At 40.6% G+C, this 21147-nt stretch overlaps 2 protein-coding genes across 2 annotated transcripts in view; one reads left to right on the forward strand and one right to left on the reverse strand.

Moving 5' to 3' along the window:
• tmem265 (transmembrane protein 265) overlaps positions 1–21147 on the reverse strand; it is a gene marked incomplete at its 3' end in the record, with an annotated part of 435019 nt that overhangs the window by 151163 nt on the left and 262709 nt on the right. The window lies entirely within an intron of this gene.
• On the forward strand, positions 688–19864 carry LOC308301420 (atlastin-3-like). Its single transcript, XM_080745405.1, has 14 exons — positions 688–769; positions 3617–3838; positions 4160–4294; positions 8523–8627; positions 11638–11688; positions 12044–12100; positions 13384–13476; positions 13839–13977; positions 14644–14771; positions 15150–15206; positions 15301–15372; positions 15596–15787; positions 16026–16265; positions 17913–19864. The coding sequence occupies exons 2-14, from the start codon at positions 3635–3637 to the stop codon at positions 17979–17981; spliced, it is 1542 nt and encodes a 513-aa protein (XP_080601531.1). The 5' UTR covers positions 688–769; positions 3617–3634; the 3' UTR covers positions 17982–19864.

The raw sequence follows: 21147 nt of genomic DNA on the forward strand, positions 1-21147 counted from the left end.
GGAAAGCCTGGTCTTCGTTTACTAAACGGGCCGTTTGATCCGGTCGGGAGCGGAAGATCTCCTACGTTTTTCTGTAGTCCAAAACGGACTACACTTTGGCCGGAAACAACGATCGGAAACAGTTTCAACCCAGTTAGCGCATGCGCAAGTCGTTAGCCATGTAGTTAGCGCATGCGCAAGTACGGGTTAAAACTGTTTCCGGTCGTTGTTTCCGGCCAAAGTGTAGTCCGTTTTGGACTACAGAAAAACGTAGGAGATCTTCCGCTCCCGACCGGATCAAAAGCCCGAAATTGGAAGCCAGCCCAGGCTAATGCACATGTATTATGTATTTGCCATCACAGTCACTAGAGGGCGTGCAAACCAAATGTGTAAATTATACGTCTATCGGTCGAGGGTTGAGTAAATGTTTTCTGCGTGGAATGCAGCTGAGCCTACATTAGAAACGAAATCAGTTTACGAGGAAAACGTCGACAATCAGCATAATCGTAGTTTCTCTTGGAAGTTCCGTACTCGTAACCCAACCCACAGACAGCTCCAATATCTGCTTTGGAAAATGTAGTTCGGACAGCGATCGAAATAACCGGGGCGACGGACTCTAAAACTACAATTCCCATACGCCACCGCAACGTGTTGAAAGCGGAAGCGTTTAAAAAAATGTGGAAAAAACTTTTCATATTTTGTTTTCATGCCAGCAGCCACAGCAGCAGCAGGATTTTCTCGGACGTGTGTGCAATCCTGTTGCAATTATCTGTTTTAGGATACACCACAGGTAATATTGTCAACCCGCGTTTAACATAACTAAATAACAACTATTTGTTTTAAACCACTATGACCCGGGATGAAGATTAATCCTGTTTGATTGTTTGTTACATTATCTTTGGCTAACGTGTTAGCTTTTGGTTCAATGCACGTGAAGTAACCATGAATGTGGAAAAAAGAACGAAGGAGAGACGCAATCTGTAAGAATTAAAGTTAACTATCGCGCCACTTCATCGTTGTCACTTATTTTCTTGTTTTGTTTTTCTTGGTTTTAAAACGTTACATAACGTTAGCCAAGCAATTACATGGCCATTTTATTGATTACATTTCTTTCCTCTTAAAAAAAAGAAAACTAATTGTGTTTATGTTTCGTCCCATTGCCCATCGGTGCATTTGGTAACATTAGGTATTTGTTCACCTGTTGATTTTGAAAGCTTGAATGGTTGAATACTTTTATTAGCAGTTCGCATAGAAAAAGCACAGAACCGTCATCCGCGAGGTTCTAAATGGGGCTAAGCCAGGAGTAAGGACCGTACAGTACAGATTGCAAGGTCTACTAATAGGATTTAAACCCAAGAAAGCACAATGGCTTGTTTACATTGGGGTCCCGTTGTACTCCATTCACAGAGGCATTAAACTACAGACACATTACACATACAGTACTATGCCAAAAAACATCATATAAAAGTCAGAAATACACTTCATAGTTTGGCTCTGGCTCATAAGCAAAGTGTAGGCCTAGGCCAGCAAATGTACTGCTGCTATTTTATACAACGAGAATTTCTACTCTGTCTGACTGACTTAAGTACAGAGTGTCATATCATAAGTGGCATGCATGGCATGCCATGACCTGGTGTTCTGACACACCTAGCTGCAGGAGACCAACCCATGACGTCATTGCTTTTGTTGTGGTTTTGCTTTGGGTGTGATTTTTTTTTTGGGGTGAAATTTGTTTAGGCCTATTATGGACCTTTCCTGTCACACACAGCACACCCCTCCTTTCATGTCACTCACACCAGGGACGTGCAGAGAATGTTATAGAGGCAGGGGCTGACATTTCTAAAAGGCCCTCTTGGTGAAAATATTGAATGCGATGAGTTGTGAGCTTGGAGGTCGGCTATTTTTGATACTTGATACCACACTAAACTAAGCATAATCAAGTCAATACTGGAGATGTGGTGTGTACAGCTTGGATTTCTACACAGAGGGCAATTCTTTCAACATAAGATGCTGTCATGCTGCATTCAAGTTCAGGAGACCTTCTACAAGGCAATTCTCTTGAATGCTGCCTTCAGGAAAGAGGGCATTTGCATTTCTTTCACCATAGTGAAAACTGTGAGACATGGTCTGGATAGGGCACTTTTACAGATGGGTAAAAGGGCAGGGGCTCAAGCCCCCTTTGATGTCTATGTGTGCACGTGCCTGACTCACACACACACACACACACACACACACACACACGCATGCACCCCTCCATATCCCCTCCCTATCTCACTCACCCCAGACAGGGTTAGCTTCCCAGACAGCAACAATGATGTCCATTCAAAAAGCTAAAAGGAATCTGTGTGGTTGAGAGCATGCTGTACCCAGAGGCTGAGGGCTCATCTGAGCAACCTAAAGTCAGCCTCACACAGAGCTTAACATTGTCCCTGATTTCTGTTTATGAGCACTCATAGTCAAAGAAGGTCTATGAGCTGTGTATCTGCTTCATGTGTGTTGAGGTGGTATTCATAGTCAAAGATCTACCGGCTTAGCTATCAGCCTCATTTGTGCCTGCAAGCATAATTGATTGAATATTTTATTAGAGAGAAATGTGGCACAAGACAAGTACAGTCAAAACTAGAGATGTGTTGATTGATCGGTGAGTGATCGCGATCGGCCGATAATGCCTCTATCGGCTTTGATTGGTATCGGCTTTGCCGATCTACAAGCTAGATCAACTATTTTCACAATATTTATCTGTGGGACTGAACGTAACCTCAGCTTCAAATCCTACAAGTTGAATTGGATGCTAAAGGACCTCAGTCTGCAATCTACTAATGTTTATACTTAACTCTTATTCTGCTTTGAACGTTCCTGTTCGCCCCAATTTTAACGAGTGAGGCGCGCCAATACGGCGCTCGTTCGTTTACCTCGTCTGATGACTGTAAGCTGATGAGGGGTCGTGCCGCCGTGTACTGTAATCACATCGCGAGCAGTGATGTTCTTAAAAATCCATTATGCGTTTACATCAACGGAGACCATTTTGCTTCCGTGTTGATTATCTCAGGCCCTGGGGCTTTGTGTGCAATGTGTCTTCCCATTGTATGGCAAGAGGAAGCGGCCACATTCACATTAATGGCATTACGCCCCCCTCTGCTGGCTGGCCTGCGAAAGCGCAGCCTGCCAGGCAATATAAGGCAAAAAAAAAAAGAAGAAAAAAAATAATCTGGCAGTAAGAGTTAATATACAATTGCAATGTTCAAGAAGAATCATTAAATATATAAATGCTGCTACAGTAACTCAACAAATAGAAGAATTTATGGATTTGACACTGTGATCGGGAATATCAGTATCGGCAGATACTGATTCCAGTTGATCGGTGATCGATATCGCCCCCAAAAAAAATTCAAATTCTTGTCAAAACACTGCGTCTAAAAGGATTACACCCAAAAAAGTCCTTGCAGTCTTGTTTCCATTGGGGTCCTAGGTATTCGATTCATCAACCTAGAAAGTAGCCCCAAAAACATTCGCTATCATCACAAATATAAAACACTATTATGTACTTGGTTAACACATGAATTAACATTTGATTGTGAGTTGCGGTGGTCTGGCCTTTACGTTAACCTTTCACATGCTTAATTTATCACCTCTGCAGGGAACAGTAACTTCAGTCATGGAGGGTGACCCAGGTCCAATCCAGATTGTTTCGGTGAGCAAGGAGGATCATTCCTTCACGCTGGATACAGAGGCTTTGGGTCGGGTTCTGTTGGCCCCTGAGGTGCGGGACAAGCCTGTGGTGGTCCTGTCAGTAGCTGGAGCCTTCCGCAAGGGAAAGAGCTTCTTGCTTGATTTCATGCTACGCTACATGGGCAGGCAGGTGAGTTGTACTTGTAATGTGATGATCGTCCACACCTATTTTGGGATATTTTGAACGAATCAGGCAATGTTACAAATTAATTGTTCACATATTAAACATGAATTTTCCCAGAATTACCTTAAATCTCTGTATACTGTACTTTGTTATTGAATTGTGAAAATGCCCGATCTACGAAAGGGGCCAGCTCACAACGTGCTGCATGAACATGACAATTTGTGGCTATAATGATATGCTTCCTGGTTGAAAGTGTTTAAAGGTTTGGATTAATAGTGATTTCACTTGGGGCTACACTCTTCTAACAAGTAGTTTGTGTTTGGTCAGGAGGATGACAACTGGTTGGGTGAAGATGATGAGATCCTGACAGGGTTTAAGTGGAGGGGGGGTTCAGAACCGGAGACCACAGGCATCCAGCTCTGGAGCAAGGTTTTCCTTGTCGCAAAGGGTGACGGAACAGAGGTACACACACACACACACACACACACACACACACACACACACACACACACACACACACACACACACACACACACACACACAGCTGTGTTGGGTGATATGCTAGCCTACCAACCCCTCAAACAAGCTGGAATTTCAGCATTGAACTTTTGATGAATTATGACAATAAGCACCATAGCAAACAGACGTATGACATTCACACACTTTCTTTTGAATTTTCAACAATATTATTTAACCACATTGTATTTTGTATTTGTAGTTTTTGTATTTATTTATTAGCACACATAGTTGAAATACAAGAAAAACAATACATTTGTATAACATATTGTACTTCCCCTAATTTATAAAAACAGACATAAGTATACATATTTTAAAAATAAAATTATACAGTATGTTCAATAAACATGCTTAAATATAATTACATACAATAAAGTACATGCATATATACTACAAACTATCTACAGACCTGTACACACAACCAAAAACACATTTATCTACTACATTTTAGCTATGAGCATTTTTTGTAGTTGGCTTTAAAGACCTGTAATGAAGATCCTTTAAGCCCTGAATCGACGGCATTCCATAACTTAGCTCCTCTGTATCTTATTTCAAACTGCCTGAGGGAAGTACGACACTAAGGTACATTGAAAGTGCATACCGTAAGTGCATAACCAATACGGTACCCTATATATATATATTTTTTTTCTTAGGACGATGTCACAAGGTGCAAATACCTGTTTAGTTTTGGATATTTTAGAAACATTTGGAAAGCTTTTTGAAAGATATCACCTTGACATGCTCAAAATTCAGATGCCAGGTAGTTAAAATTCACGGACACTTTACTTAAAGGTCAGGTCTGTAATGCATTATAATTGCATTTACAGTATAATGCACTTATAGGGCTTTATAATACTAGTATAAAGTCTATAATTATGCATTACATAACATGGTTTATGAAGCATTATTAAGTGCTGGTCATAATGCATTATAAGTTCAGCGGAACAGCACATTATAAATTCCAGGTAACACTTTACTTAAAGGTCTGTAATTAATTATAATCACATTTATAATGCACTTCATTATGCTCATTATAAATGTTTAAATGCAACTTTATAACTGACAATTTTATATTAGTTATAATTAGGGTTGGACACGGTAACCGCCGTACCGCCGTACCGCGGTAAACCGAGGTCTACCGCGGTGTCATTGTGCTTACCGCGGTAAAAAAAGACAAAAAAAAGTCTATTTTTTATTGGAAAACAAGCGAGTTTTAAAACAGGGGAGAAGCGAGGACCGCATGCGCTCCATGCCGCTCTGCTCTGGGCCGTGTACCACAGTTTGGAAGCCACATACGTCACTCTCACTCAGACACAGACAGTCACTCCTGCAGCTGCCTGCGTAGAGGAGTACAGAGCAGCGTAAACTTTCTTTGTAATCCACTCGACACAAGGATGTTAATACATACCTTGTGTTGTGGCATATCTTTTTTTATTCATACGGATTACTGGCGGAGCGCGGGCCGCGTGGACTAAAGCCGAAAATGAAACTATTTTACTTTTTCCATCGCGTCGCACGTTGTGCCCGTTCGGCGGCGCGTCGGAGAGATTTTATAACCTTTTCTGTCAAGTCTTGTAACTAAAACCTGTATATAGCAGCACTCAATCACTGCGATTTGAGAGTTGAGACGTGACGTGAGTTTACAGAATCACTGTACACGATCTGACTACCCTTCCTCTTCTGGTTTGTTCACACAGCTGTTTGTGTCTGAAAAGCCTACTAGCTAGCCTACGTTACTATGGTAACCCGACAGTGCAGATCTAAAAGCTCAGAACGCGTCGCGGATGCAATGTGTTGTGAGCTTGTAGATCTGCTCCTTTCAAAGCCATACCCGCTGTGCTGTACGGAGAAGTATAACTCGGGCGGTCAGGCTGTGTCGCCTCTCCACTGTGGAGAGGCGACTTTAGGGAAGATGATTGCAATATTTTGGCTTATCGCCGAACCTTAATTAATAGATACGGGGGTGCGGTAATTACCGCAGTACCGTCGGTAAATGGGAAGACGGTAATCGCGGTAACAAAATGTCGATACCGCCCCAGGCCTAGTTATAATGTGCTGTTTAGCTGAACATATAATGCATTATGACCAGCACTTATAATACTTGTTATAAGTTATTTGCACAATTATAAACACTAACGTGTGTTATGAAGCCTTAAGTTACAAGTGCATTATAAATGTGATTAAAATAAATTATAGACACCTTTCTAACTGTTCTGCCGCCGTTGACGGTGAGGATTGTCATTGAAAGGGTTAATACCATGGCGCCGTTGACGGTGAGGACTGTGAATCTTACTGTATATACAGTAAAGATATTATTACTTACTTAATGTCGCTCCGGTCCCGCTCGCATCGGTAATGTCGGCGATTTGTTTACAACGCACGTTGGGCGTGCACGCGAAGTGAAGCTCCTCAATGTTAAGTCAATGGAGAGGCCCATAAAGAAACTTCATTTAAACAAAATAGCCATTTTGAGACATTTTGCAGCAGATCTAAATGTAAACAAGGCACAAGGTAGGGCGCAGCCATCTTCCTCTTCTTGGCCCACACTGTCATGTGACTAGATGACGTAATCGTTGCCGTCAAGTGATAATCCAAAAAAACAAAAACAACCCCCTTCCGGCCCTTCAAAATAATAGCGGCGGCCGACGGAGGAAACGACGTGGCACCGAGGCACCAAGCAACCTTCAGATTAAGAGGCAGTAGATGTGCTAACAAGTAACTTTTTTCCCCAATGAAAAACAGAAAAGTGAAAGCCCCTTTCCACAGTCTGTTAAAGGTGGGAATGTTGTGCCATTATTCCACCTCACTGTTCTCTTTATGAGGTACGAACAGGGAATGGGTCATTTTTGACCCGCAATGGAAGTAGTCAAAGAGCTGAATTGAAGTCTGTAAAAGGCAGAGCTGGCAGGGAAAGTGGTGTGCAGTGTAAGGTCTGCTCATCTTTATGTCTGTTTCTCTTAAGTTTCTCCTCCAAGGTAGTGATGATCTCACACTGCTAATGCTTACACGTATCTGCCATTGTAATATTATGAATCAACATGTCCCTCTCCGGCACACATTGCACACTGGTGATGTTCTTTTTTTTTTTTTTTTTTTTTTTTTTCATAAAATGGACAATACCTTACAGTGGTAACAATAACAGATTTTAATAATTTAACGTCAATGAATCAGCCTAAACTAAGTAAACAACACATCTTTTGTGCTGTTCTTCTGTCAAATAAATGCGGGCTATCGTAACTGTATAAAGTCTACCGACTCTCCGTGGAGAGAGAATGAAATTACTTGATAAAGTGTGTTTTGTAACTTACAATAGCATGGTCTTTTTATTTGAAAAAACAGCCTTTATATGGCTTGGCGATGCAAAATGCTTCAATGCCGGAACTTCTGTGACTGCAGTATGTTTAGAAGTTCTAGTTAATGTATAGAATGTAGCAACAACAGCTGCTGTCCTGAACAGCATAGTTTCACTCTAGACGCTGATGCTGTTGTTTTGCATGTCACGCCTTTGGTTGTGGAATGCTGGCATCATGGCATGCCATGTAAAAGCACACATGGAGGTGGTTTTGTTTGGTTCTGTAGTGTATGAAAAAAAGGAACAATGAATTATTGTGGTATCTCTGTATAAAAAGTCTTGAGGCTTATGTTAACCACAGTGAGGAAACCTTTTGCTTACTCACTTCCTACCAACTGTCTGTCTCACTGTATCAGAAGTCACGACAAACTCAACTCTTGGATGTAAGGTAACTAAGGTTGCTAAGCAATACTACAGGCAGCCTAGAAGCATGATACAGCAGTCATGTTCCCTTTGGTTCTCACATGCCATAGTATGACTGAATAGAAGAACATACACTTATAATTATTATTTTGTATTTTTTAAGCCATTCTTAAAAAAATAAAATGTTTTTGTTCTTTCAAAACGGCAAAACAATTTTGTTAAAATGGTTATCCACTTAAACCCTATATACTTCATTATAAGTCAATAATGGGGGAAAAGGATGATCTTCAAGCTCACGACACATGGAAAGCTTGTAGATCAGCTATTTTCAGCATATTACGACATGCAGAGAATAGGGACGCCAGCCAGGGTTCATGTGGTTGAATGGTCAAATGTAAACTGAAACCGTAAGTAAAGCATTGTGAAAGTTTATCATGTGTTCCAATGTGTTCCTTCCAGGTGGCAGTGGTGCTGATGGACACTCAGGGAGCGTTCGACAACCAGTCCACTGTGAAGGACTGCGCCACCATCTTCGCCCTCAGCACCATGACCAGCTCCATGCTGGTGGGTGCTCTTACTTGGCTGCTAACACTAGATGCCAAAAAGATGGTGTATATTCATAACAAAAGTCCATAAAAGGCTAAATCTTAATTAATTCCTGTGAACAAAAACGTGCTGCGTGATGACATAGACAGGGTTCTTGAATATGAATTAACCTTTGATTACATTCCTCCAAGTCCAAACACAGCTGGTTTTAATTTCAGAGCTACTCAGTTTTGAATGTCATTCAGGATGCCGTCCAGACTGTGCATTAGTCATTGTAAACGTAATCAGCACACTAAAATATGTACCTGTATCTTAAAACATTAGTTGGAATTAGAATAATAAGCAACTTGGTAACAAACATTCTGCACAACTGGCCCACTGGTCATGTCTCTCTGCCCGTGTCTGCAGGCTAATGGAAGCTACAAACAAAACATTAGGCAGCACGTCAGTCAGATGTTATGTTAAATAACCATCCCAGCGCCTGAAGGGCTGGTCCCTTCTGATTGGTTCAGAAACACACTGGCTTGCGTTTCAGACTGATACTTCAAAATAAAAGGCCCCAAAAAGCCATTTCAGCTCGACTTTAAGGGCTTGATACGCTTAGTTCTGTTTTGGTGTCACGCACTGAAAACAGCAGATCTACAAGCGGTGTGGGGTTTTTGATTGGCTGTTTTTGGTGAGCGATACCGGCGTGCAACAACGTATAAATCCGGCTTTAGTCGTCCTTAACGCTGCTTTGAAAGCTGCGGCTAAGGGATATTTTAATAATTTACTAATCTCTTTGATAATAATTATCAAAATTACAGCGTAACCAGTAAGACTCCCTAATCGGGAGATAAGCGACCGTTGGTCGCTTATCTCCACAAATAGGTCAAAAGTTTGTTTTACCAATTATCAAGACATACGGGCAGTTGACAGTTTGCCGTGGTTACTCATTGAAGTTGAATCTCCATATATGGAGATAACCTACGCATCACACTAAGTCTGACCTCACCAGCCCATATTTGGGCATGAGCAACTTATGTCTCCATATATGGAGATATGATGACATCACACAGTCCTCAGCCGATGATGTGGCGTGATGTCATACAATACACAAACGAGCCCTACAGTATAAAGGGGCAATTCTTGCCAGGAAAGAAGCATTTCTTCGACTCAGACCTTATCGCCAGGGTTGGCTTATAGCAGCTGTCGGTAGGACCATATATGGATTCTGTTAGTGTGGATCTCCTAACAGGGCATCATCTGGGATACAATCCCTTTTATGCCCATATATGGAGATCCCTAACAGAATCCCTTTCATGCCCATATATGGAGATCCCTAACAGAATCCCTTTTATGCCCATATATGGAGATCCCTAACAGCATCCCTTTTATGCCCATATATGGAGATCACTAATTCCCTAACAGAATCCCTTTTATGCCCATATATGGAGATCCCTAACAGAATCCCTTTTATGCCCATATATGGAGATCCCTAACAGAATCCCTTGTATGCCCATATATGGAGATCCCTAACAGAATCCCTTTTATGCCCATATATGGAGATCCCTAACAGAATCCCTTTTATGCCCATATATTATGGAGAAATCCCTGCTCTGAGTATCTGACATCAGTGTGATGTCACCTGTTTATGCCCATATATGGAGATCCCTGCTCTGCGTATCTGGTTGCTATGGTAAACAGTTGGTTGCTAGGGTAAAAAAACATGGTTGCTATGGTAAACAGTTGGTTGCTAGGGTAAACAGTTGGTTGCTAGGGTAAAACCATGGTTGCTAAGGTGGTTGCTAACGTACACTAACAGACCAGCAACAACAGACTGTTGCCACAGCAACGTACACAAAGGTTTGTGTACACATGTGGTGTGATGTCATACTGATGCGGAGATATGAGCAGGGCAAAGGTCGGACGGACGGCCGGTGGAGGTTTTCATAGTAAACTGCTCCCTGACGGTCGCAATAAAGTGCAAAATTATGACAAATGCTTATCTTGACACGGCTTAACTCATTTAGTGCCACCCCTTTCACCACTAGAGGGCGCCCAGTGGCCATAGAAAATCCCATAGAGATATGCTGGTATATGCAGAAGCCCTGCAGCCATGACTTGCCTGAACACTTTCCTTTGTGCATGTACAGGAAGAGGATGAAGTTAGCTTGAAGTTAGCTATTGGCTACCAAGCATTTTAGAAGCCTTATTTTCGTCAACTTAGCCATGATTAAACCTTGCACACCTCATGCATGGGAAAAAAACAGAGAAGAATGAGCTCTAAAAAATCCAATGCAATCCTGGATTGCATTGGAGTGGATTTGTGCAGTTTGTTCACAGCTTTCAAACAAAAAAGTCCGATTGGAAATCCGTTCAGGCATTCTTGAGATAATCGCCATTATGTTTTACATGTTATGTAAACAAACATGGCTGCCCTGTATGTTAGATGGGGTTGTATGGGGGTGGAACATGCAAAATCGCGATTGAAATCATGTTCACTAGATTTGATGGGGTCCAAAAAAAAAAATTCAAAAAAAAAAAAATTCATTTTTTTTTTTTTTTTTTTATATATCCCGAACTAGTTCGGGATAGGCACTCTGGGATGCGATAATATATCCCGAACTAATTCGGGATAGGCACTCAATGAGTTAATATCAGATGTTTCCCCGGTTTTCACAAACACTGGGAAGGGGCCAGCTTTCTCCAATCTCATATAAAGTCATAAAATAAATTATTTTTGTTGGTGGGTTCAGATAAATTGTGACAAGCATATACGTAACATTATATTGTATTACATTATTTTACCATCATTTAAAAATTATAGTCAGAATTATTTGCATAGATGAATCAAATATTTGAAAAATGTATTATCAGGTGAATGAGTCATGGAAATAATTGTTGCCACCCTTGTGTTGAATGAATGAATGAATTTCCTGTCTGAGTAATCAGTGCCACATAGGAATTCACACATTATTGCACAATGAAACATAACCCTATGAGTGATTGTATGTAATTCATACAGATTCCTTTGTGTTTCTTTTAGATCTATAATCTCTCACAGAACATCCAGGAGGACGATCTGCAGCAGCTACAGGTTTGTCCAGGTTCAGTATAACTGCTTTATAAAGAGCCTTGGGCCAAGGAATATTTATATCGGAGAGCAAATAAAAATTAAGCTTTTCATGTTTGGTTGAACATACATCAAATATAAGAAGCTGTGAACCCATGCACTTTCTCACACAGTGTTGTTTATTTGAAGCAATATATGACAATGTTTCATGTTTCTATTATGGTTCTATTATTGTCTCAAATAAACGGTACCATGTGAAACTGTGATTTTTCTATTAATGTTTTCTACAGAGTTTGTTTTTTCTTTTCTTTTTGGGGTTTGGGGGGCAGATTTACAATAGCTGCTTAATGACTGGAATGATTTGTGTATGTTCTTTCAGCTGTTTACAGAGTATGGGCGTCTTGCCATGGATGAAATCTTCCTGAAACCATTTCAGGTAGGGCTGCACCCAAATTGAAGTCCTGGGCAAATATGATAGCTGACTATTATTTCGATTTAACATATAGTAACATAATCAACAATGTCTGTATTTAACGCACATGTACAAGATATGTACAATATGTGCAGGATATTTGCAATATACAGTAGGCAAACACTAATTAAATAATAATAATGGGTGTAGTGTAGCATTGCATCCTACAGATTGGGGATGGGTGACAATTCACAGTATGTTTGACCAACCATGTATCAATACTGTGATGATATTGTGGGGACGACTATTGTTGCTGTGTAATTCCTGTGTAATTGCAAAATGGATAACGGTAAATAATAGAACTGCTCGAACAGTCACAACAGTCACATATTACAATATTACTATATTCGAAATCCTAAACGATATGTACCACGTCTCATATATCGCCATCATTAAGAATGAGTGAACACATTATCAATTTTGCGTCTTGTCCCATGTCCATGACCCATTCCTTATGAGATTATAAAACACCAAAAACATAATTATATAAAGTTACATTCACTCAATCAATAGTCTCATTAATTTGTCAGTATTTGTATTTGTCCCATGTCTGTCCATGACCCATTCCTTATGAGATTATAAAACACCAAAAACATAATTATATAAAGTTACATTCACTCAATCAATAGTCAATTAATTTGTCAGTATTTGTATGTAGGTTTGTGTATACAGTATAGCACTAATACATAACAATAAAGGGAGTTATATTTCTTAACTCATTGAGTGCCTATCCCGAACTAGTTCGGCTTTATTATCGCATCCCAGAGTGCCAATCCCGAACTAGTTCGGCTTTTTAATAATAAAAAAAAAAAAAAAAAATCAAAAAAAAATGTTTTTGTCCTCAGAGGACGATATTTGCTGATATTTACCATCCACTCCAATGCAATCCGGGATCTTTAGAGCTCATTTTCTCTGTTTTTTCTCCCATGCATGAGGTGTGCAAGGTTTAATCATGGCTAAGTTGATGAAAATCTAAATCTAAAATGCTTGGTAGCCAATAGCTAACTTCAAGCTAACTTCATCCTCTTCCTGTACATGCACAAATGAAAGTGTTCTGGCAAGTCATGGCTCCAGGGCTTGGGCATGCATTACCAGCATATCTCTATTATTCTCTGGTCACTGGGCGCCCTCTAGTGGTGATAGGCTGGCATTAAATGAGTTAATAGTGTTCAAATGTATCATTCCTCTGTCTGTGTTGTGCAGCAAAAATGTTCTTAATGTCCTGCCTTTCCTGTTATCCTACACAGTCTCTGATGTTCCTCATCCGAGACTGGAGCTTTCCATATGAATACACCTATGGATTGAAAGGAGGCGATGACTTCTTGGATAAGCGGTTACAGGTAACAGGTTTTGTGGTGTATTGGTCAGGTCTTAAAGCTTCAATCCTCAAGTTTTATGTCCATTACCTGCTGACGGAGAGTTGAATGTAACAATTTCCAAACCGGAGTAAAGATTGCAACGTATCTAATGTCAAAATGCTTGTCTGCTTCAAATAACTTTATTGATATTGTCAACCAGTAAGTGTGGTAGTTATATTGTACTCTACCATATAGATTCCTGGGTAAAATAACATTTTATACATTCAAATAATGTATATGTGTATCGTAACTTTTAAGCCAAGGACATAATGTGTCGAATACACTTGGTGCATGAATAGTGTGTGGGCATTCTGATAGAGATTGTGCGTTGTGGTTTTTTAAAGGTTAAGGAGAGTCAACACGAGGAGCTGCAGACGGTCAGGGAGCATATCCGCTCCTGTTTCACGTCCATCTCCTGCTTCTTATTGCCCCATCCTGGACTTAAGGTTGCCACCAGCCCTGGCTTCCAGGGTCAGCTTCGAGGTGAGGTTTCCAGGTTGAACGTGCTGTATTAAGACGTACGTTAAGACAACTTGTAACGCTGGAGTCCGATGACTTAAGATGTGACTCACATGGTAATCTAATCTTGCACTCACCTGGCTATGATGAATCATGTTCCACAACAGAAGAACTGAACTTTTATGGATGACATTTTGGAGCCGTTTTGGTTTATTATTGTATTTATTTTGGATGAGAAAGCTGAAGCTGAGAATAGGGCAGTAAAATAAAATAAAATAAATAATAGTAATAAATAACTGTTATAATAATAAAAAATAAAATGTTGTGAAAGAGTCGCTGGCCTCACCGAACTGGATATCCCACAGCCAAGGAACAAATTGACGTTTTCTCAAAATGTTGTCAAATCAAGGTGCCTAACTTGGATGTGTCCTATGATTAAGACTCTTAATTAAGAAGACAGATTTCATAAAAAATGCTACCTGCTTAGAACGCTACTTAACTAGCTGGATATCTAAAATGGACACAGTTCAAGATGGCACCATTGTCATCTGCCTCTATTGCTTTTGCTAGTAAGAGCAATGCAGCAAGTCACTTAACTCTTACATGAATGTACAATACAGGACAACAGTCTCTAATTAGAATGTTGTGTGTGTGTGTGCGTGCGTGTGTGCGTGCGTGCGTGCGCTTCAGAGGTGGCCCCAGAGTTCAAAGAGGAGCTCAAAAACCTAATCCCCATCCTGCTGCACCCAGACAAACTGGCAGAGAAAGAAATTAACGGGAACACAGTGACCTGCAGAGGCCTGGTGGAGTACTTTAAGGTAATGTCTTTCTTCATACAAGACTTATACTGAAAGATACTGAAATGGCAGACTGTAGCTTTACCACTTTGAACCTGTAGTCCCTGGTTTGGGCATTTCACTTATAGACAAATATTTTCAAAAGTAGCACAAATAGCACATCTACAAGCTTGTAGCTCAGCTATTTCTGCCGCACGGCAACACTGTGACTAGGCTTGATGAACAAGCAACCACACGGCACTGTTGTACAATGAAGTATATTATTTAAGTGGTTCATTTATAGTCATGACAGCGTTTTTAGCTTGCAGATTGATTCTTGTCCGCAAGCACCACTGTCATACTACAGAGTATAAATTAAGCTTGAGTCGTCTCTGATTACTGCTGTTCTTGTGGAAACAGGCCTACATCAAGATTTACCAAGGAGAAGATTTGCCACACCCAAAATCCATGCTGCTGGTGAGTTTGAACAAACCACACCCATTCATCAAGTCTGATGATATGTTTTGACGTTATTTATTCAGCCAGTTGGACATGATCTATCTCTCCCAAGGCAACAGCAGAAGCCAATAACCTAGCAGCGGTGGCAGCAGCTAAAGACCAGTATTACAAGAACATGGAAAAGGTGGGTGCATGAGTGCATTTGAGGTATGTGTTTATTTAAATCTCAAAGTCAGTGGATTGATGGTATCTTCCTGGTTACCTATCTGGCAGAAACATTGTATCTTCTTCATATTCATTAATAATTTCTTTTACATTTTGAACAAATTTAATTGGGTTTGAAACATCCTTAACATGTCATTGAATAATGTTCCGACAACAATAGCCCTCTCCTTTCTCTGTTTCAGATTTGTGGAGGAGATCTACCCTATGTGGCCCCTGACTCTCTGGAGGAGAAACACCACTTTAATTTCCGGGACGCTGTCCATTTGTTTTCCTCCACTAAGAAGATGGGTGGGCAGGAGTTTTGTGATCGTTACCAAGCTCAGCTGGAGACGGAGCTTGGAGAGATGTGGCTGTCTTTCATGAAACACAATCAGGTAAGACATCACAGGCTCAATTTTTTAGGAGAGAGATATACACACACATTTTAACTATTGTGTGCAGCTATTGTAAAAACATATCAGTTTTCGTGTCAAACTCGCAGCTTCAGACCATAGGGCCTGGACCATTGGGAATAACTCGTGCAACTCGGTTTATGGCATTAAATTAGTTAATTTAATCAATTTTAATGTGTTTAATTAAAATAACTGGTTCTTCTTGTTTCTCCACATAAAGTCAAAGAACGTCTTCAGTGCATTCCGGACCCCTGCGGTGCTGTTTGTCCTGGTGTGCTTCCTGTACGTGCTGTCAGGCATCTTGCTCTTCATTGGTCTGACGAGCTTCGCGCTGGCATGTGACTGCGTGATGGGCGTGGCCATGATGGCCATGCTCACCTGGGCTTTCATCCGCTACTCCGGTCGCTACCGGGGAGTGGGCGGAGCCATCGACCAGGCGGCTGGTGTGGTCCTGGAGCAGGTGAGAAAGGACACGACTGATGGGCCTGGCGGTCAGTTTTTTGAGTGGGTTTGTGGGTTTTTAGGTGGAATGAAAGAATTCAGAATCTGATCATTTAAGCTATCTAGGAGAAGCAGAGCCTTGAGTTGTATGGCTGAACATGTGTGCAGGCTTGCAGCAGCCTTTTCATATGTTTACATTTGAGGAATTTGTCTCTAGCAAAGGAGGATCTAGGATGGAAAGAAGTTATGACTAAGCAGATTGATGGCACCGGCTTCCCAGGTTGATGGAAGTGCTACTGTAAGTTGGCCAGAATATAGGGTCTTACTCTGCAAAACCATGATTGTAAGTTTAAACCTGGGAGTGTAGGAATGGAAAGAACTGACCCTAGGTGCTCAGGATTTTACTCTGTTGATGGCGTGGAATAGGAATTTTCGTCTGGAAAGGAGGATGGTGCAGTTATCTCTGTAATGTTGAAACCCTGCACCTGCATTTTGTACCGATTACTGCTGCCACTAGAGGGCGCAACTGATTTATATTGCAGAAGAAGTTTAACAGGCAGAAGGCATTTGGCCTCTTGTTGGCCAATCCATAACTCAATGGACCAACCTGGAATTTACTTAAAGCATCACTATGTAAATTAATAAAATGTAATTTTGTCCAATCTGTATGGTAGTATTTTAATACAATATAACTACAATATAGATTGTGTTAAAGGTTCATATCTCACCTATAGACACAGGATTATCTGACACAAATTCTGACCTGAAGGTCAAGATTAAATTTATCCTCTGAGCAAGCAGGTAGGCTCTATTTGCTCAATGTTAAAAATGTCAGGAACCAGGTTCAAATCTGGGGTAGAAAGATACATAGTAGAGCTTTAAAGGCTAGCCCTTGCGTTCCTTCCTACCACCATTTTTGGGGCTAAATCAAGAAAAGAAGCTCTGTAGTAAACAAGCCCCTTATGTTATGATATTAATACTTTATTTCCCCCCGTACATACGGAGCCATATGCAGTACTTGTGCGCTCTGCTGGCGCATGTAATAAATAATCCAAAATCGAATTTAAAACAAATCTATTTAATTTGGTTTCATGAAACCATTCTGAACTCTGAACCCTTCCTGGTTTTAGGGCTGAAAACTTATACTCTTTTACAGTAGTCAGGACTGGACCTTATGAGCAAGCAGCTGAATGAAATGTCTTGTTATTCTGTCAAGGTTCAATTAATGCATTAGAATGCAGCAAGGCCTAGATTAGATGTACATTCTAGTCAGACATTAGGTGTGGTCAGTATAGTGGTAGTGGATTGATATCCGAATCAGCAGGATTTTCCAGAAATCTAAGAATGATCAACACTTCAGTCATCCCTATCCAATACAAACGGATAATGTGTATGCGTGTACTGCTTCTCTCTGCCTACAACATTCCTGACCACAAACAATTGTAACAATAGTGAATACTTGGTTGAATCAGTAGAGAGAAATGTGTTTGTGGTCCATGGACTGAGCCCTGGTAGATGCCAGTAGAAAGGGAACCTCTCCATCTAACCACCTCCTGCAAGACATGAACTACAACTGCAAATACCCAAAGATGGCCATGTCTGGGCATGGAGCATTTTACGGAGTGTGTTTAGCAGACTGAACATTTAGTTTTCTCCTGCTTTTCAGGCCACCGTGGCGCTGAACAAGTCGAGAGGGCCAGCCGCCGCCGCCGCTGAACAGAAGAAATCCAGTTAGAGGACCTCTGAACCCTCGTAATCTCAATGCAATGCACAACCAGCACACAACACAAGCACACATTCAGCACTAAAGCCTTATCATTCCACCCCTTGGAACAAATACGCACCAAAACACTACACTGGAACATGGTAAAAAGAAAGAAAGGCCAATTCACCAGCATCCTTTGATATGCAGACCATCCTTTGCCTGTCAGAGCCCAGACTTATGAGAAGGTGATTGGACCTGGTCCTTCCCAACACTTATGAACGCTTTCTGTTACTTGACACTGCCATTCTTGTACACATTTCCCTTTTGGTGTAATGACAAACCAATGATGTTTACCAAGAAATGTAATGTTGGTTTTTGGAACTTTGTTCTAATGACAAACCATTGATGTTTACCAAGAAACGTTTTTAGAACTTTGGCCGCAAGCATCATCCTTGTTAACGACTACAGTTGAGTCATGGGTAGTTCGGGTGTATTCCAGTCGTATAAAGCTTTAGCAAGTATATCTCTAAATGTTTTACTCCTAAAATGATGGCGCTAATGCATATACATGTACAGTATACATCTTTCCATTGTGGATATAGCATTACCACTCTGGGGCCTTAAATACATTCCATTGTCTTTGTGATGTTACAATATGTTTGTTATGAACCAGCATTTCCACCCATTGAACTGAAACGTTAACAGGTAAAACAGTTTTCCATATCTAAGGAGAACTCATGTCTTTATCATGTTGTGTGGCGGGACAGCAGGCTGTGTTGTGCATTTCAGATGCTTTGCTGCTTGTTACTTGTTACATATAGATGGACACTCTGTCTAGGATAATTATCATGTTATCTTTAAACTCCAAAGAATTAACTACAATCAGAAGAAAACTAGTGACCAGTCAGCCCAAAGATAGGAAAAACGGTAAGCGCTTGGATAGTGACATGTTTGTAAATAATTTTATTTGATCCTTCAATTTTCGAGTTTATATGAACGAGGCGTTTTCATCACTTTCTCAATGTCATAAATCAGTAGTACTACTTTACAGGGCAGCAGAAGTACGTTATTAAACCCACAATGGGGGGAAAAGGACTTAAGTGTACTGTATGTGCGCTTACACATCTGTCATATTAGATTAAAGGGTATCCCAAACATAAATTATCTAAGGGGTCTATTAGCTTCTAGCGACATTGTAGTACAACAGTGTCGCTTGCCAATGAAAACTGATGCAACTCGTTAGTTTGAAGAATAGTTCTTGTCTGAATGAAAAGCACTATGATTTGTTTACTATGACTTGGGTGACAAATCATCATACATATATGCTCTTGAGGAAATACTAATTGAATCTCCGAAATTATGAACATGTTCATAATTCCTGAATGATTAGTGCAACATTCAAACAGATGGCTACACAGTCAAATCCTTTGGATTGAATGCTGTGGGATTTTACTGTGTGCCACCAAGACAAAAAGACTCGGAATAAAATGTTACTCCAGCCAACAATGTGTGGCCATCTGCCATAAGGGGTGTGATTAATCAAAGCTTTAATATTTAATTTGTTATTACTTGACCCTCAGGTCTGCAATTCAAGCCTACAAACATTGTTATCACACATCCAAAAAGCAGAGCGTGAGCAAAGTGTCGTTGTCCAACATCCTTAACTCTTGACTATGAGTCGTCAAGAGAAAAGCATCTTAGAGAAATTCTACATCCATGGTCTTCCTTTTATTTAGCACTTTCCATTCCTGTTCCTTTCCATGGAAGGAAACTTTGACATGTTTTTCAAAAGCATTTAATATTGCACACTCCCTCCTTTTTGTGCTTTCCACAACTCATTCCAAGTAAAATTGATGCATGAAGTAATCTGTGTATTGCTTGTTGAAATTGTGCAGCAGACTTGGTTTGATAGATCCTGTTTTGTAAAGAATAAACAAAAGCTTGAGAGATTTTATTTTTTTAACCGGTGCTCTTCTCTTCCAATCCCTCACTTCAGTGTGTAAACCGTGAATAATACTGTGGTGATGGTTTAAAGAATGTACACAGGTGGCTCCACCTGTCTCAAAACCAGTGTGGTGCAGCGGAACATGGAGTCCTCCACTGTAGCCTAATTAATAGACAAATAAACGAATAACAGCAGCCGCCTCCATCCATCTATTTATCCATCCATGGATGAATAGACACCCTGTAGGTGTATGCTGTTTGCCCATCCCTGTTTGATGTGACGCTATTGACCCTTCCTCCTCCCCTCTCTCTCTGCCTATAGATGCTGGCTCATTCTCTCTGCGTCTCTTGTAGTGAAATCTGCTTTAGAGAAATTCGTGTCCCCTTGTTTCCTTATATGGTGATCGGCGTCGCGTTCCGCCTTGTTGTAAGCGAGGCGCGTTCACGTCCGCCGCTACCATTCACTTCCATATTTGGAAGCGAGTTCAACAAACCCCGAGGAAGGGAGGGGAGGGGAGGGGTTGAGAGAGAGAAAGAGAGAGAGAGAGAGAGGAGGGGGGCTGTTGGAGAGAGGAAGAAGGACCGAGAGAGAAATTCAACCCCATCATGAAAACTGGTTTTGCGCTTGTCTGCAGAATGTCTGTAAAAAAAAAAAAAAAAAGAAGTACATAGGTGACGGCATTGATTCCCCACATCTTTAAAATTAACGGTCCACCCACGATTAGACGTTGACATGCAATAATCACGTTTTTATCTGCCACGGGTTACATTTTTATTGGTTGGAATTTTGAACGTATTTAGCCTAACTTGAAAGTTGTTCATCCGAAGAGTAGCTATTCATTATTATAATAAGGCTAATTGTTTAGCATTATTGTTTATTGTTTAGCCTTACAATACACTGATAAATGCATTTCGCTCGAGAACAAAATGTGTCTCGAATGTCGGTAAATAGATTGGTACAGGGTCGGTGCAGGTATGATCATTTATTAATTATTAAATGGTAATAAAAACACATGTTCCCATCATGCTCTTCCTCCGCGCACGCGACCATTTGGGGGCGTTTGTTTTCTACGCCGAGGTTGGATTCGAATTATTCTACCTTGTTGAATTTACCACATTAGCCTATACAAAAACAAAAAGCTAGAATTGATATAATTTGTATTCTTCAAGAGGAAAACAATGTCCAAAATCTCTGTTTATAATTATATTTTTTGTGTTGATACATAGCATAATCAAGGATAAAACATAAATA

The sequence above is a fragment of the Nannobrachium achirus genome (genome assembly GCF_963921795.1).
Source record: "Nannobrachium achirus genome assembly, chromosome: 17".
NCBI lineage: Eukaryota > Metazoa > Chordata > Actinopteri > Myctophiformes > Myctophidae > Nannobrachium > Nannobrachium achirus.